An 18,801-nucleotide genomic window follows, 5' to 3' on the forward strand; every position below is an offset into this window, starting at 1 on the left:
ATTCATTTTTACACTGTGCAGTGATACAGAATTATACAGTAGCAGAGTGGTTGTGACTGTCTAGCCCATAAAGCTTAAGATAGTTATTATCTGATCCTTTACAGAAAAAAATTTGCTGACCCTGGTTTACACTATTCTCAATGTCCATTATGAAAAGGGGTGTTCAGATTAGACAAATTGTTACTTTAAATCTACCAAGATTTTGAAAACTTGCTCTTCTTGCAGGAAATGCACTTTAATGGGCAGATTCCCCAATCACACACTGAGAAGAGTCACGAGAAGCTGAGATGCCTGCACGATATTAAAAAGGACTGTTTCCATTGTGGGCCAAATCACTTACCTGGAAACATTATCTCCTCTGGCAGGCCTGAGACTTACCTAAGCCTGAGACTGGGGGTTCCACTCAACTTCTGGAACCAGGCTGCATGGGTTTGGATTTCAGCTCTTCTATTTACTAGCTTTATAACTTTGGATAGGTTCCATAGGTCTGCCCACCCTGATCTACAGCAATGGGAGAAATAACAGGATTTGGTGCTTTAAGCCACTACGTTTAAGGGTGGTTTGTTGCACAGCAGTAACTAACCTAAATACTCTTTTCAACAATGCCTTTGAAGTGGCATTTATCCAGTTTAACTTCCATTTTTATAAGATCCCAAATCAGTCTCCCTGCTTCATTAAAATGTCACATCCTCCAGCTTTCCTCCGTGTTGTCAATCTATTGTTTCTCCAGTGTTTAAAATCCTCCAAATTCTCACCTCATGTAGATTAAAACAAAAATTCCTTTGTGTTCTACACCTCTGTGCTCTCATTTCTTCCTCCTTCTCTATCCCCTACCCTGCCTTTGCAGTCTTTGCTCCAGTCATATGGAACCCCTTGCCATTGAACAATCATGATCTATGTATAGTTATATACAACTGTGCCTTTGTACTTTATTCCTTCTCCCTAAGACAGTCTTTCCTCTCCTCCTCTAAATCTATGAAGACTCTCCTCAAACACCTTAGGGATTACCTCCTCTAGGTTTTTCTCGAAAATCTCCCTTCTTAGACTGAGTTAGATGCCCTTCCTTTGTGTGTGTCTGTATCATACTACTTATATTAAGAATTGAAGTAACATTTTTTTCAGTTCTCCTAAGGTATTACAGCTAGTACCATTCTAGAGGTATCAGAAGAACTTATCATATACAATTTGTCTCAGGGCTTAGTTCTCTGGGAGGGCAGGGCGGGGAAGAAAGGCATTGCCCCCATTAGAAAACTACAAATCCTTTTGAGCACGAGGACTGCTATCTTTATTAGTAGCACAGGACCTAGTTCATGTTCATCCATTAAATAAGAATAACTTGTGAATAGCTACTGTCTTCAAAGGACCTCAAAAGTAAAATACAGAAATAATCCAAAGAAGTTTGTAATTTCTGAGAACAAATGCCCAAATTTCCCAAGATGCGGTGTCTGCCACATCTTAACCAATCTATGGGTTCCATGGTGTCTGGCACATAGTAAGCAGCCAATCATATGTGGACTTGTCTATCCCTTCATTGTTTAAATGATCTCCATCTTGAGCTGTACCCAAATAGGCTTTGCAGTGTCACACTGTGACTTAAAAATAGGTTTGGAGTCCCAACGCTGAGAACTACTAGTTGGAATAACCACAGAGATAAAACTGTGAGAGAATCTATCAAATAATTATAACTTCATTTCACTTTGATGAAACATGATCTTTAACCCATTCACTATATGATCACTTTGAAAATGGAGGCAATGATATGAGACTAAGAAATAAGACCTCTTATAAAGTTTTAAGAAATGTATGAAATATAAATACAGGAAAACTTTATATAGGTATCCAACCAAACTTTTATTGGGGTTTTATTGCAATCTACTTTCGGCAATAAGGGGAAAGTAACCATAAGAATTCCGATCAGATTTTATTCAACAAAGCAGTTTTTCATGAATGCTTAAGGTCAGTGTATAGTCAGCTCAGCTTCCAGTATCAACTTGAGTACCTCATTATGGAAATCTATGCCAGAATGACAACAGTAAGGCATTGCAAGATCCTAAATCATCTAAGATTAAACCATATTTTACATATAATTTTTAGGACAGTATACTAATACTCTACAATAAATAAGGATTTTAAAAATGTGTTGCTTAGCCCTTGTTGAACTAAATTCAATTATTAGCTTATTCTTTAAGTACTCCAGTTAATAAAGGTTTGATTGTACTCCAAGAACTCTGACTTTTCCAAAGATAAAAAAATTAGTTCTTATTTGCTATGACAGAAATTAAGCTTAAAAGCACATTCACACTTGTCCTTAAAAGCATGTTTACATCATATATGAGATAACTTCTCATGCCTGGAGATACGGTTTATATGGCAAAAAGTCATAAGCAAAGAACGACTAGAGGGCAATCCTCCCAGCTCCACGTCCTCCAAAAAGCCACACTTGGCCTCAGTGTAAAAGTTATATTTTATTGCCATGCTACAAAATGTATGAAGTTGGCACTGATAGGGAGAAACAGAGAACAAAGGGTGGGAAGGGATAGAGGGCAAAAGATGTTGTTACATATACAACAAGGTTTTAATCAACAGTGGTAAATTTTGCCAATATTAAAAATGCAAACCAAAATTTAAAATGCTGATATGAAACAGCATTAATATACAATTTATGCATAGTACAGTATCACTTATGTCTTTTATTAGAGAAATGTGGAATGTTTATAAAAGAAATTAACCATAGGGGATAAAATTCCTATTTCATATACAATTTGGCAATGGTAGTCCCACTGTTAGACAATTTTTTATAAAAGAAAAAATTAAAAATCTAACACGCTACCTTTATACAAAGTTGCTATATTTATGCCTTTATGTAGGAAAAAAACATTTATAATGCAAATTAGGACATACAATAATATTACAGTATTATACAATGTAATGAAAATAAAAACATAACACAAAGTTTTTCCTTTATAAAATGTATATTTTGCATTTACTAATGCAAATGTGGCACACCGGTGACTACTGTACTATTAATACCAGTCCGCTTCCATGCTATTATTGTCCAATTGTCATAGAATTGCAATTGTATTGATGCTACAAAAGAATCGTGTTATACGCCCAAAAAATGAGGAAGTAGGAACGGGGAATAGGGATGTAAAGCACAGGACAGACAGGGTGCTGGTTTGGGCAGAGTATATTGTGGTATGTCATAAAATATCTGTTAGTTTTTCAAGCCAAAAGCATTTTCTATACATTCTATAATTTCGTACCAATGCCTTTATTCAAATTTGGCAAACATCAGGGAAAAGGTAATTAGTACCATAGACCTCACATATCAGAAATATGAATACGATGCCAATATATCAGTTACTTCTGAATGTTGTCTCTGATGGTATGTCTATTTCAAGGGGATATTTTTATATATATATGCATATACACATATACATATATATATATTTACACACACACACTACACATTGCACAAAACACTTGGGCATTATGGGTTAGGAACAGCACAGGGGGAAGTGGGAAGTACTTTTTAGCTTGTTAAAACCTTTACCTTGAGGCAAAAATATGGTGGCACATTACTGGGAAATTATGAAAACATAAGGCCCCTGTCCCATTTTTAATAGAACATTATTGAGGTACATTTTTATATGTTGTGCCACAGATTTTTTTGAGGGGGGGAATAAACAAACACTAGCTTGACCTATAACATTGAACTGTGGGGTCAACATTAATATCTACAAAAACAAAGATTGCTTGGCAAATTTTCATAAGTCCCAAATGTGATCTGTTCTGGATATACTGGGAAGTGAAAAGCTTTTTGCTGAGTCTTCAAGAGTAAAGTGCATATCTCATCACTCCACAGCAGCAGTAAATAAAAGGAACGATTTGCCAATCTTCCTGGAGGGAGGGAAGGCACCATATTTTCATTTTTAAAGGAAGATGAAACTGGGAAAGAAAACACATGAAGAAAAAACACAGGTAATACCCATATCAGTTTCCAGCCCCTGATCTGGGATAACAAGCTGCTATCACCTGTATGGATAAAAGAGGACTCTATTGGGGGGGGGGAAGCATATGAATGATGATTATATTTCCAAAACCAAAAAGTGGGATCCCATGGTCTATCAACGGAACAGAATATCTAAAATTAGGTCCCTCTCAGAAAATCTGAAACATATGGCCACAATTATATCCCAATAAAATATCTCATTCTAAAATGCACCTAGTGACAGGTACATTCTTCCAGGACAGAGCTTAATGCCCATGACTAGACTACTGCAAAGGACAAGTAGTGTTCTACATTACTTTTTATTAAATAGGAACACAGGTGATTTCCAGAGACATCTAGAAATAAACACCAGTTGTATACATCTTCCTAATACTCAGAGTACCTAAAATCAAATTCGTAGCAGACAAATTGGTCCCATTTTCATTTTTAAAGCACACAGTATTTAAAGCATAAACTGCAATGATTATATTGGAGCTACCTAAAATATATAAAAACTAAGTAGAACCCGGAAGGAAAATGAAAATGATGAGGAAAAGAAAGAAAATAAAGTATCCAACCTCCAAAATGAATCAATAGGTCAGCCCTTTCATTTGGAGGTTCTGTCTTGGCTGCTTGTTTTGGAGAAAACCACATGTACTGGTTCCATTATAAGTCTTATTCCACGTTACAAAAACCATCACATAAATTTGGCACGATTAGCAATCTACTCAGAAGAAAGCATAAATGGAACAATATATTAAAAATGGAAACTGCACACCTATACCACTGTTCTCTTTTTAGAGAACAGGGAACACTTTAGTAAGCACCAAGTTCACAGAAAAAAAAAAAAAGAGAGAAGAAAGAAAATTCTGCTATGCACATAAACCAATGGCACTGAAAATAATAAAGACACCTTTAATAATTTATTTTCTTTATAATGGTCCCAACTCTATTATTCTGCTAATCCATCCACTGTCCTATAATTAGGTTATTTACTGATCAGGTTGGGTGCTATATGACTGAAACCTTTTCATGCTAAATTAACCTTAGTTACATCTGGTAGATAGATCCAAATCATGACCTCAAACTTCCTCATATTTAGAGAAAACAGTAACCTAACCTTTCCACTCTACCGTCTCTTGTCTTCTCTAGTGTTTGAGAAACTGGAACATTCTTGATTTTCCAAGAGTTAGACATATGGACTCTCTTCAGTTTATATAAACTTCAATTCATTTTAAATCTTAAATTATGACACAATCTCATTGCTCTAAGACTTCCTCTGTACCTGCTATGCTGGCAACAATCCTAGCATTCGAATTAAATCAAGGGATCATCAAAGCTCCAGCTATGAGTAAAAGGACAGCAGAGCTGAGGAGCACTACTGTGGGCAAAGTACAATTGCAGCTGTGGGACGAGGGAATCTGCTAAAGTGCTGGGGAGAGTGCCCACAGAGAAAACACAGTACCTTTAGGGAACTTTGCATGTGAAAAGTAGCTTCCTTTTTTCTCGGCTGTTAAAGAGATCACCTATGGACACAAGTGAAGTTTCAAATTGAGCGAATGTTTTTATCAGCTTGAACAGTAAACAGCATATAAATAAATACTGGACAAGGGCAACCCTGTTATAGAATAACAGTAAGTTCCAAATGAACCTTCAAAACCATAATTTGACAAAATTGCAAACTAAACAACGAACACATAATCCAATTTCAAAACTATATACAGACTCAAACATTTTAAATGGAAAAAAGACATTAAGCAACAAAATAAGCCACCCCAAACGCCAAAGGAAAAAACTGAAGGTAAACGGCAACCCAATGGCACAAACGCCTCCAGAAAACAATGTCACTGTTACTAATCTATAGGAGAGAAACTTCCAAGAGACCGTGGTTCAGATTTCCAAATGTTTTTGGGTAAAGTGACCTGAGACTGATTTCTTGCGTCTAGTGTAATTCTGATGAAGATATGTGGGCATGCCCTTCAAATGACATGAGATGAGTAAACAGAAAATCTTGTCTCCTTCCTGCCTTTCAACACACCAAGAGCAAACCACATTCACGGGCACAGGACTCTTTCTAGTAACGCAGAAGGCAAAGGAACTGACTGGTATATAAGGAGGTGTGGTACTTCTATTTCCTTTACATATGTTTTGGCTCAAGTCAAAAAGCCTACAATTAATGAAATAAAGGATTCCTCATGTTACATGCTGGAGGCCATATACCATGAATAGTGAATCTACAAAGAGTACTTTCAAAGCCTAGAGTTATCTGTTAGCAGTGCACATTATCAAGAGGCTTTATAAAATGTTTTAAATGCCAACCGTGACTTAGACATGAATGATATGCGTCAGTCCAGAATATTGATAAAAATCAACCAGCATGTCACTCACTTCAACTCTCATTTTAAATAGGCACTGTGAAAATGGGAATGCTGCTGTACAGTAATGAGTAGTATATACTGAAATTAGTGTTCTTTAATGAGTACCTGCTCTACTTTAATTCCCTTTAGTTAAAGAAGCACAGGAAATATTCAGAAAAAAATCTTATCAGTCTATAAAAGGAGTTAGTGTTTAGAAATGAAAATGAAGCACTTGCATCTTCATTTTTGAAAACTTCACAAAGGTGCAAACGATGTACCGCTTTCCAGGCTCACATGGGCAGGTCAGTACTATTATGTCTGGTCTTCCTAGAGGTCCCATCATCTCGGGGCAGTGCTTTCTGCAAATTGGACATAGCAGCAGTTCTCTCGATGTCTATCACAGCATACAGCTCTGTGCGCCTCGTAGGGGTCTGCGGAAGGGGAGTGGTAGGCGTTTTCGGAGTCTGAGGGTTGTCAGAGTCACTGCCACCTTCCAAGTCAACCTGGATGTAATTGAGCTGCCTGTGTTCTAAACTTGGGCGTCTGATATCAAAGTTAAAGACTGTCGGTGTACAGTCCCGACGCCTCGAATAGTCTATCTTGTGAGCACTTGCTGGCACTGTTACATTCTCTGTATTTACATAGTTATGCATTGGATCTAGATTATTATGGTAGCCATTTAGAGATGGGGTCTTTGGTCCTAAATTGTCATCTTCATCCCTACTTAGCTTGCGGGCTTCCCAAACAGGAGGCAAAGCTGGTAAATTTTCATAGTTTAATAATGCAGTTCTTCTCTGAGCTGAGTTGTTGATATTCTGGGTATCTGAGGTACTGCTAGATGTCAGACGACCTCTCCTGACCCCTGAGGCACTAGGGATAGATAGCCCATTTATATTTTCATACACCAGTTTGTTAACAGAGGGTGCATCTCTTCGCTCGTCACTGTCATATCCAGTGTCCCATTCTGTGCTATTGGCACCACTTCCGCTGACTTGATCTCTTCCAAGTTGCTCCAGTTTCTCTTTTTCCATTAACTGCTTTTGAACAGGGGTTGGTCCTAAGACAAATTTGACTCCTTCGGGTTCAAGAAGAATCTGAGGGTCCCTGTCCTCAATACTACTTGGTTCTTCTTTTGGTGTGTTGCTTTCAGCATTCGAAATCCTCGCCTCCAATGGGACATGCACACTTGTGCGGTTCTTCCGCTCTTCCTGCACTCCTGTAGTGTTGACATAGGTATGTACCTAAAACAAAACAGAGAAGTGGATCAATAACTTGCTTAAAACAAAAGCAAAAAAAGGCTGATCGTATCAGTTAAATTCTGTCGATGAGCCTTCTCCCTATACTCTCCCTTCAAAGCTTCTGTCCTTGTTTTTCACTAATAAAAAGGTGGACAGAGGAGAGGATTGTGGAAATACATTCTTTACTTGATAGAAGAGTAACTACTCTAGGGGCGCCTGAGTGGCTCAATCGGTTAAGCGTCTGCCTTCGGCTCAGGTCAGGATCTCAGGGTCCTGGGACCGAGCCCCGTGTCAGGCTCACTGCTCAGCGGGAGTCTGCTTCTCCCTCTCTGTCTCACATAAACAAATAAAAATCTTAAAAAAAAAAAACAAACACAAAACAGAATACTACTCTAAAATAGCACATAACATTGTACTTGATAAAAGCATTCTGTTAAAAAAAAAATCAGGAACAAATTGGGATTACTATTTTGATGTTGTTTTAGAAATTCTCATCAATGCATTAAAACATGATTCAGAAATAAGGAATAACAAGCATTAAAAAAAAGAAATTTATCATGATTTGCAAATAATGTGACCAAATAAAGAGATAAACCCTACTAGATTTAATAAGAGTTCTACAAAATGCATTGATATAAAATAAATATGACCTACTAAGAAATCATCACTATTTAAAGAAAAGGTCAATAGTATTTTCAGGGAACGCTATAAAAATGTTTGGAAGACTAGGAGCACCTGGGTGGTTCAGTCAATTAAGTATCAACTCTTGATTTTGGCTCAGGTCATCATCTCAGCGTGATGGGACTGAGCCCTATATCAGGCTTCGCGCTGGGGGCAGTGGGGGGCAGAGGGGGGCAGCGTCTGCTTAGGATTCCCTCCCTCTCCCTATGCCCCTCCCCCCCACAAGCGAGCTCGCTCTCTCTCTAAAATAAATCTTAAAAAAAGAGTTTGGAAGACTATACATAAAATTTGAAAAAATTCAAAAATGAAATGTAAAAACTGAGGGAAGTGTAATTATAGTAAATAAGAACTCATTTACTTTGTAAAGAACACAGAGAAACAGATTTTAAAACAGTAAAAATTTCTTGATATGTGACCATTTGGTTTACAAAAGATAAGAATAACTAATTAATATATAGACAATGATGAACCAAATACTTCATTCCTCAAATGAAAAACACAATAGTTAGAAACATTAAATAGCTTCATAAAAACGTTGACAACAAAATCTACCTTCCTGCTAGTAGTCCACTGATAGAAAAAGCAGTATAAATTCCAAATCCATCAGCAGTTATTATAGCAAGAACTGACCATTAGTTATATCTGTTTTTATCTATAGATGTACCTCTCCTGTGAGCCCACAGGCTACTGTAATGCTACGTTTCCCTCCACACCTTTACGTATTTGGCATATGTTAGGAAATATAAGCTGTTTCCTCTGATTCTTCACTACAAAAGTCATAAAGAGTGAAAGCTAAAATTCAGACTAAAATTTCCACGTATCAGCGCAGTAATGCTTTAACTCCACACTTTAATCTATTATCCCGTTAGACAGTAGTACATGCTTACTTGCTCCTCAGCCACAAGCAAAGGATGTGTAGATTCTTCACCTACTGAAGGCAGGCGTGCACTTCCCACAGAAGGATGTCTGCTTGAGGGATGGGATGAAGCATCTCCAAATGAGGGATATCGGGGATATCCATTAGGTAAATTCTGAGCAGCAAACCCCGGAGCTGAGTTTTTGTTTATTGGTTTAAGAAGAAAAGCAGAATATCGGGGCAGGACAGAGAGATAAAAGTGAATGAAAATGAAATCTGCACTGAGAAAATTAAGCAAGGTGTTTCTGGCAAGACACAACCGAAACCAGAGCACAAACAACACCCTCCTTCCACTCCAACTTTCCATTCACATTTTAGGTAACATAGAACTCTTAATGTTTTCTTACTTAAACTATTAAAAATGTTTATAATTATAGCTCTAACAGTTTAAACAAAAAAACTGACAACCATTACACTTACGTTAGCCAATGGTGATTTCTAAGGCGTTAGAGACTAAATATCCATAATCCAAAGTTTATAAATGTCTAGTATTCAAAATACAAGAGGGAGCTTTGCACAGTGGCAGTATCATAGCCAATGAGGTTCATCTGAGGCGCAATTATGGCTAATTGAAAACTTTTCCCAAAATATAGGAGGGGAAATTGGTACTTACTTGTAGGTGTTCGAGGTGTTCTGGGGACTTCCAATTCTGTCTGATGATTATTCCTTTCTACAACTGGCTCTTCCACCACATTTATACTATTATTTTGCATAATCTCTTGCAACATGTTAAATAATTCTTCTGCACGGGCACACTTAAAGGCAAAGATTCCTACAAATATAAAAGAGAAGGGGAAAATGGTAGCTATAGCTTTAAAAAAGATACAGGAACACCTGTCAAAGAACAAAACTGTAAAGTAAGCATTGTATGACCTGACAGGAAGAAAGGCCCTTTAAATAGATGTGATGATAAACTAATGATATTCTCTGTTTCAAAACATAAACCCAAAAGGAAATTCACAGACTAATTTTCCCATGTCTCAGGGAGAGAGCCCAAAACAAGGCAGACAAAAACAAGATTTGAACACTTGCTTTGGTCTGCTTTTTAACAGCAGGGGGCACCCAAGTCACCATTACCAAGGTGATCCTTTACCATTTGACAGTCCCTTGCTGGATGGTTTACAATCCTTACCTTGTTTAATTATTACAACAGTTCTATAAAGTAGGGATTAGCATTCTTCTCCGATAGAGAAGAAACCTGATGTTCCACAGAGATCATGTAACTTGCCAAGCAGTAGGTAGCAAAAAAATCAAACCGTGTTCTCTTTGACTCTAAAGTTTAGGTTCTTTCCCCAAAAAGTTCTAACAGTAAAGATACATATAGTAAATTTACTGGAACTAATCATCTACTGAAAATCTTAAATAATATGAGTCAAAACTCTGTACAAAGAGAATGTGCTTAATAAATTCCTGATAAATGAAGACACAGTTTACTGTGTCTTTTCTTAACAATCCACTTAGTTGGGGAATTTTTATTCTATCAGGAAAAAAGTAAAGTATTAAACATTGTAAACAGAATAACTGAAAGAACAATTTTCAAATGTGTTACTGTTTGGGGAACAAAAAAATTAAAGGATCTACCTACCTTGTCCAGTTTGACACCTTCGGCCACTTTCAAAAGAAAAGAGATTTGAATCATAGCCATAGCGCCGCAGGCAGAGGTAGTGCCATTTTACCGAGTCCCGTTTGCGAGTGTATAAAATCAGTTCTGTGTCTGTAAGTTCCATTATGCCAGAACCTAACTCATTCCCATCATCATCCACATTAATGACCTAAAAAAGAACATTTAATTAGTGCCAACCTAATATTGTCACTTGACGGTCATACACGTATTTCACCCATCTATCAGTAAAACGCACTGTTGCTGACTGGTTCACTTATTCGCTCCTTTGTTAGTAGTTCATTCATCAACCAATGTGTGTGCAGGGCATGGACCACATAGCAGTGAAATATCTGGTTCTATCCACAAGAAGCTCACATGCCCAGTGAGCATAGAAGATGTACAAACATGAAGTCAACACAAAGCTGTATATGAGCAATGGACAAATGGGTGCCAACAGAGGCTGCAAAAGGCAGTAACTGTGGCCTAGGGTGGCTGGGGAAGCCTTCACGTGAGAAGAGGAGGGACTTCGGCTGGGCCTCAGGAGAGAACCAGTGGGTCAGGGGTTGTGAGGCATATCCTAAAGATGCAGTGCTATAGCAGAGACGAAGAAGGTATATTTCAGGGAGACCAAGACAAGACTGGCACAGAGTTCACAGAATGGGAGGCCTTGCACTGCTCAGTTTCTGACAATGGCCAGAGACTATGAGGAGTAGGTAACACTGGGAGAAAACTGTCTATATTCCTGGGGCTGGCAGAGCGCTTTCCACATATTTTTTCCATTTAATCCTTATAACAATCCTAAACTGCAGGTAATGCTATTTTTTCCACTGTACTGTACAAAACTGGAACAAACACACAGTGATAATGTAACCTGCCTAAGGTTACAAAGCTACAAAGCAACACGGTTTCGACTCACACCTGGGTCTGTGTGATCCAGAGGCCACGATGTATGACAACCTGAGGTCAGGCTACGGGAGACACTAAATGGCTGTGGAGAGGTAAGAAATGGAGCACCTGTGCTCTAGGTAACAGAACACTAGAAGTTTTAGAATGATGAAAGAGGAAGATTAATATGATGTCAACTGCAGGATGGATCACAAAGGTGACTGACTCAAGGCAGAGTTCTGCTAAGAAATTATCCAGACGTGAAGCAATGACTGGGAGGTGGTGACCAGACTGAAGAGGCACCTATAAAATGGCATTAAAATTGTTTTTTTACTAGAACTGTATGGCTCTAATTGGATATAGAGGACCAAAGGGAAAGTAAAAGAGGATTCCACACTGTCAGTAAGAACATATTGTCATCATCTGTTAAAACAAGAAAAGGCAGAATGGATACAAAGAGAAATAGAAGAGTCCGGAGATAAAAATGAGGAGGTATGATATAGAATGTGAAGAAAAAGAAGAACATCCGAGTAGGCAGAGAGATATAACTCAACCAGTTTTACTAACCTTAAACTTGTTCCGATGGTTATCTGGGACAGTGTCTTTATCTGGACAGCTACAACAGCTACCCATGGCTTCTTCAGAAGACCATGTGAGCACTACATGAAAGATAATTTGGAAAAAATTATTAAATGTAGGATACAAAACTCATAAAACAGAAAAAGACTTTAGAAATCATCTATCACAAGTCCTGCATTATTTTGATGAGGAAATTTAAGCCCAAGAAGGTACAGGGCTGAGCTAGATTTCAAACATTCAGCTGGTAAATTTTGCTCAGTGACAAGGAAAATAATTTTGTGAGGTAGACTTCATAGAAATCTCAAATTGCCAGTTTAATTTGCAAAGGTCTGCCTATTTTAAAATTATCTTTTAAAAAAACAAATAAACCAATTAAGGTCTCATCTCATATGTAGCACTTTAAATAAAGTCATTCATGGAATTAACCCTCAATGGTTTATCAGAAATTTCATGTCCCTCTTTTAATAAAATTCCAAAGGGATGATGGACTTTAAGGTTGGAAGGTATTTTGATTCTTATTACTCACTGTAGTATATCCTTTATGTACCTCACCAGGCAAAAGTTGATTGGTAAATAAGACACAAAAACAAATTTGGAATATTCATTAAGAGAGAAAAATAACCCAACAATCAAGGAGTAACTCAACATAGAGAATTTTGGCAAAACTGACAGAGCATGTCTGTCTAATCCTCCTTTCCCACACAAGGTTAGAGATAATAGGTTATAGGTGACACTAAGTGTTCAAGAAAACTCCAAATGAACAAAGGAAAAATTCAACACATCACTTAAAAAAAGGGGAAGAATCAGAATGAATGTGACAATATTTGGAAAAGGGGGAGGGAAGAAAGCAGAAGAAGCTATTTAGTATTTAAAAACCTAAATTTGATAAAACTGGCTTAAAATTCTTCAGGGGCTCTTCACACTACATTTAGAAAAACATTTGGAGCTTGTCAGCATGACACAAGGTTCTTCACCAACTCGTCCTTGGCTACAGAGCTAGTCTGAACTCCCTCTGTCTCTGCTTCAAGCCCTCCCAAGTCACACTCAGCAGTCGCCCCAGAGCAACTTGTCCTCCCACATCCTTCCATGCTGCTCCTTTCCTTTCTCAAGATCCTACTGTGCAGTTCCTTCGGGGAGCCTTCTCTGATTCCAAGCAACTGGGAGAGTTACACCCCCAAGGCACCCTGGGCTTCCCAGTATCATAGCATTCTTCATATTGCTTACTTAGCAGAAATTGTGATAGATCATCTGTTTACTTAACTATTGCTCCCCCTGCACTGTAAGCTCCTTCCCAAGAACTAATTTGCATTCCCCACGCCTAACACATTACCTAGCCCAGAGTAGTGCTCTAAGTCTCTTGTGAGCTGAATGAACTGCACTGTACTAAACAAAGGTAAAGAATGCTGGCAGGTACAAGTATTAAGCAGATGAAAAAGTGTACCAGTGCACAAACCAAAAGAAGTGTTAAGTAAAATAGTAAAGTTAATTAAGACTCGTATTTGGTAGTTTGCTCTAAGTAATATGCCAGCTAAATAACATGGCATAAAGATGATTAAGTCACAGTATGTACTTCTGAAGAGTCAGGAGTCTAGAGGGAGAGACAGAGATGTAAACAGATAATGCATTATGATTAAATGTTATATGAAAATATGAGAAGAGTTCTGTGGGCCCAGAAAAGGGAGCAAGTAACTTTCTGGGTTAGCAGGGCAGGACGCACCATTTGAGCTGGTACTCAAAAGGGTGCACAGAAACAATGCACTGGGCAAAAAACAGAAATAGGTACTTGAGACAGTTAAGAGTACAAAGAATACAAAGACAAAGGTCATGAAAGATCATGAAAGGTGGTACTGCATTCAGAAAAAAAGTGAGGTGTCCAAAACGACTGCAGTACAGGGTCGGCCGTAACACAAGCAGGGCCCAAACCGTATAAAGGTCCTGAACAACAAGGTAGGGATCTGGGACTCCAAGTAACTTGAAGCTAGATGGCATTCAGTGTCTTCCAAGTCAAATGGATATGACTCTATCATGGCGTTTATCACATTCTATTGTAATGTTTATCCGTCTCAACATTGACTTCACTATGATTTCCCTGAAGATAGGAACCTTCTCTTCTTAATTTTCTAGGGCACTAAGCATATCACCTGACATAACCATGTCCTGACGTGGTCCCTAAGTGTTTAATTTAAAAAAATTAGGGGCACCTGAGTGGCTCAGTCTGTTAAGTGCCTGCCTTCAGCTCAGGTCATGATCCCAGGGTCCTGGGATTGAGTCCTACATCGGGCTCCCTACTCAGTGGGGAGCCTGCTTCTCCCTCTGCCTGCCGCTCCCCCTGCTTGTGCTCTCTCTCTCTGACAAATAAATTAATAAGGTATTTAAAAGAAAAAGATTTGGGACGCCTGGGTGGCTCAGCTGGTTAAGCGTCTGCCTTCAGCTCAGGTCATGATCTCAGGGTCCTGGGATCGAGTCCCGCATCGGGCTCCTTGCTCAGCGGGGAGCCTGCTTCTCCCTCTGCCTGCCACTCTCCCTGCTTGTGCTCTCCACTCTCTCTCTCTGACAAATAAATAAATAAAATCTTTAAAAAAAAAAAATTAATACAGGCACACCTTGGAGATACTGCAGGTTTGCTTCCAGACCATGGCAAAAAAGCAATGTCACAACAAAGCGAGTCAAATCAACTTTTGGGTTTCCCAGTGCATATAAAAGTTATGTTTTGCACTATACCACAGTCTATTCATGTGCAATAGCAGTATGTCTAACAAAACAATGTATGTACCTTAATTAAAAAATACTTCATTGCTAAAAATGCTGACCATCATCTAAGCTTTCAGTGAGTCATTATCACTGATCCCAGATCATAACAAATATAATAATGAAAAAGTTTGAGACACTGTGAGAATTACCAAAATATGACACAGAGATACAAAGTGAGCAAATGCTGTTGGAAAAATGGCTTTGATAGACTTGCTCAAAGCAGGGTTGCCACAAACCTTCAATTTGTAAAAATCACAGTATCTGCAAAGCATAATAAAGCAAAGTGTAATAAAACAAGGAATGTCTGAAAACTACTTAATAAATTATGGGATGAGAAAGAGGCAAAAGAATACTAAAAACATTTTTTTTTTCAGTAGAGGGATAAATGACAGAAACAAAGTCTTATCCATCCTCATCACCGACCTGTTCCTGAACATAAAGAGCTAAGAGATTACTACAGTGTGGCTTCTGCCTCAAAAGGTGGTGCCTCAAAGGAATGTTTTTAAACTATTTCTCAAAAGAAGGAGAAAATCATTCTTCTTTTGTTTTTAGTTTTTTTTATTTAATTTTTTTAAGTAATCTCTATACCCAACGTGGGGTTCAAACTCACAACCCTGAGATCAAGAGCCACATGCTTCACCAACTGAGCCGGCCAGGGACCCCTAGAAAATCATTCTTCTACCTGCCACCTTCACAGGCTACCTGTTAAAGGCAGCACCTCCTGTGTTGTCAAGGATATGTGGGTGGTGGTGCAACCTACTTGAAAACTCTATCCACACGAAATGTGTCAATTCAGTACAACAACAATTAATGAAAAGCCTAACATGTGACCCAAAAGCCTTGTATGCCATGCTAATAAGGAGAATAGATTTTATCCTACACATGATGGAAAGCCAGTGAAGAATTTGGAGCAGGAAAGTGAGGTGCTCAGGACTTCATTTTAAATATATCCACCTGCAGAATAAATTTAAGTGGCAGTTCAGTTCAGAGAAGAAAAACCAGTTGGAGAATATTGAAAAATGAGATATGCTACAGACCTAACACCAGAGCAGCAATACTAGGAATAAAGACAAAAAAGAGGAATTTTTAAACTATTCAGGGAGACCCGTCAGCAGCATGGAGCAGCTGGCTAGGCAGACAGGAAGGAAGAGACGGTTTCCAGTGTGGCAGATGGTGGGTGCTGGTTCTATTACCTGAGACAGAAAACCACGGTGATCTTCAAGTGGAAGTGATGGTGGTTAGTTCAGTTTTAGACATGTTAAGTGGAGATTCTAGAGAACAACCAAATGGAGATATGCAACAGAGAGTTAAATACATGAGTATGGATTTGAGGAAGGAGAGAAAATACTGATACACACATGGTATTTGAAGTCATAAAGCAGAACACACTGCCCAAGGACGGTATAAAGAGGGGTCTACAGTTGGAATTCTGGGGAATTTCAATTCTAATTCTGGGAAATGTGAAAGTATTGAAGGAGAGGGATGAAGTGAAGGAGGGAAAAAAAAAATCAAAACAGTACCAACTGAAAAAAGAAAGTGTCGAGAAGGAGGGTTCCACTCATGGTAGACTGGTAGAGGCAGAAACCAAACTGAAGTGAACAAATGGAAGATAAGGAAGTAGTCCCCCAGGAATGGAAACTGCTCTTTCAAGAACAGGTTCAGAAAGGAAAGGGCAAAGTGCTTCAGTGTAGACACACATGGTTTCAAAAGAAAATATGTTGCCTGAGTTACTTGTTTTCAGATGACATAGACTGATGCAGGTTTGTGATTAGTAGGTCAAGAAAGGTTAAAATTTTTAGGACAAAAAGCAAAGGAAAAAAATGTGCTACACGATGGATCACGACAAAAGGGGAGACCGGAGAAGAGGAGCTGCAGGACCCAGAATGAGAAGTCTGCCCCTAGAAGTAGGAATGCCTTGCCCTCTGAGGAGAGAGGGAAGTCAATAAGGATGGCTGGAGCATAGGAGAGAAGCTGAAGCAGGTAACATCTATCATCCTGAATGTCCTTTGTGAAACAGAAGGCCAGTCTGCAGGATGAGGGACTTGAGGAGAAGGTAGGATTATTCACAGCGGGGCTGCCCCCAGAAAGGTGGCAGGATGATTAAGCAGGCTGCCCTGAGAGCTCAGCGGAGGCTGGAGAGGAAGATGATGCTGGGTTTGCAGCAGCGCTCAGCAGTTCAGAGGGCAGACCGTTCAGGTAACCCAGGGTCAGAGGGTTAGGAGGACAAGGAAATTAAAGGATATTGGCAATAACAGGGGTTTGAAGTGATGGATCACCAGGTCTGGTCAGGACAGAAGTAAAGAAAGAAGAGGCCTGATGAAATGGGGACAAAATGGAGGCAAACAGGAACAGGAGGCCTTGGTAAGGTTGAATAACAGGCTTAGGAGAAGCGGGAGACTGAAACAGCTCAAACAATGGCAAGTTGTGGTCAATCTTCCAGCACAGAAGGAGACTTTTTAATGTGGAGTCTCATCCATATCTGAGTCCTCCTCCCAAACCACAAACTCCAGGGCGAGGGAGAAGGCATGATCCTAGATATTCTGCATTTATGACCACCAGATTAATATTTGGAGACTACATCTGAGTTGTGTAAGACCTAATAATGTGCATTAATACTGTAAACACTTGATGAGAAGCCATATGATTTCACCATCTTATCCAACCAAATTCATAACTCAGCAAAAACATAACTATGCTCTGAATTATATGTTAAAAAAAAAAGAAGATAGCAGGAAGGGAAAAATGAAGGGGGGGAAATCGGAGGGGGAGACGAACCATGAGAGACGATGGACGCTGAGAAACACACTGAGGGTTCTAGAGGGGAGGAGAGTGGGGGGACGGGTTAGCCTGGGGATGGGTATTAAAGAGGGCACGTACTGCATGGAGCACTGGGTGTTATGCACAAACAATGAATCGTCGAACACTACATCAAAAACTAATGATGTAACGTCTGGTGATTAACATAATAAAATAAAATAAAATAAATAACATTAAAAGAATAAAAAAAATAAAAACTGTCCTCAAGGGGGGAAAAAAAACATAACTATGCTCTCTCGAGAAAGCAACATGGGAAAGTAACCAAAGGTACATTCAAGAGCAAAAGGTTGCTACCGTTTGGGAAGATCAATACTGCAGCAAGTTGGCTAATTATTTTAAATTCATAAACACTGCCTTAGTTTCATTAAAGCCATTTGTCCCTATTTGTTGGAGGTGACAGCAAGTCAGGAGGCAACATGACTGCATTCAAGAAAACATAACTAAAATCTCTTGTTTAAAAGAATATAATGTGAACTTAACAGTTTTTTCTTTTTTTCCCTACGGTAAACCTCAACTTACCTAGATCTGGCCATTAATATTCTTAGCCTCTTCTGCAGCATCAGGAGTTTAATCATACTTCAAAATACCATGTTTTCTTTGTTTGCTGACTTAATCTAGAAACAGAAAAAAGTCAGGAATTTCTTACTTCTTTTAAAACAATGATTTTCCTTATGAGACTTCTGGTAGCACTGTTAGTTCAATTAATCTATTTCAATAAACTCAAGTATAAAAATATAAGATTTATTTTTAAAATGCAAATGACACGTATAGGTTATCATTCACACAGTCAAGTAAAAACGCTATCGTCTAAGTTCTAGGATGTTTGGATATCAGAAGCTTTAGAAGCCGCTGACTCTGATTCTCCACTACAGCTATGACACTGGACAAACCACTTCTCTATAGTCTCCTCGGCCATAAAATGAAAGGTCAGAATAAACCACCTCCGAGGTTCCTTTCCAGTTCTAATTTCACTGAGTGGCAGG

At 38.7% G+C, this 18,801-nt stretch overlaps 1 protein-coding gene and 1 pseudogene across 7 annotated transcripts in view; one reads left to right on the forward strand and one right to left on the reverse strand.

Annotated features, from left to right (window-relative positions):
• Nucleotides 1-5,375: 5,375 nt before the first annotated feature.
• The window catches only part of FRS2 (fibroblast growth factor receptor substrate 2), a 103,662-nt gene continuing 90,236 nt past the window's right edge, over nucleotides 5,376-18,801 (reverse strand). For 4 of the 7 annotated variants that reach the window (XM_027591809.2, XM_027591808.2, XM_027591807.2 and 1 more), the window contains 6 exons: nucleotides 18,338-18,432; nucleotides 12,239-12,330; nucleotides 10,769-10,955; nucleotides 9,797-9,955; nucleotides 9,155-9,318; nucleotides 5,376-7,589 (listed from right to left, as the gene is read on the reverse strand). In XM_027591809.2, coding sequence (XP_027447610.1) covers nucleotides 6,639-7,589; nucleotides 9,155-9,318; nucleotides 9,797-9,955; nucleotides 10,769-10,955; nucleotides 12,239-12,304 — 1,527 coding nt within the window. In that variant the 5' untranslated portion in view covers nucleotides 12,305-12,330; nucleotides 18,338-18,432 and the 3' untranslated portion in view covers nucleotides 5,376-6,638. The remainder of the gene's footprint in view (nucleotides 7,590-9,154; nucleotides 9,319-9,796; nucleotides 9,956-10,768; nucleotides 10,956-12,238; nucleotides 12,331-18,337; nucleotides 18,433-18,801) is intronic. The other 3 variants (XM_027591805.2, XM_027591806.2, XR_003519649.2) reach the window with 2 other exon arrangements.
• LOC113923188 lies at nucleotides 9,692-9,802 on the forward strand (annotated as a pseudogene).

The sequence above is a fragment of the Zalophus californianus genome, chromosome 9 (assembly GCF_009762305.2).
Source record: "Zalophus californianus isolate mZalCal1 chromosome 9, mZalCal1.pri.v2, whole genome shotgun sequence".
Classification (NCBI taxonomy): Eukaryota; Metazoa; Chordata; class Mammalia; order Carnivora; family Otariidae; genus Zalophus; species Zalophus californianus.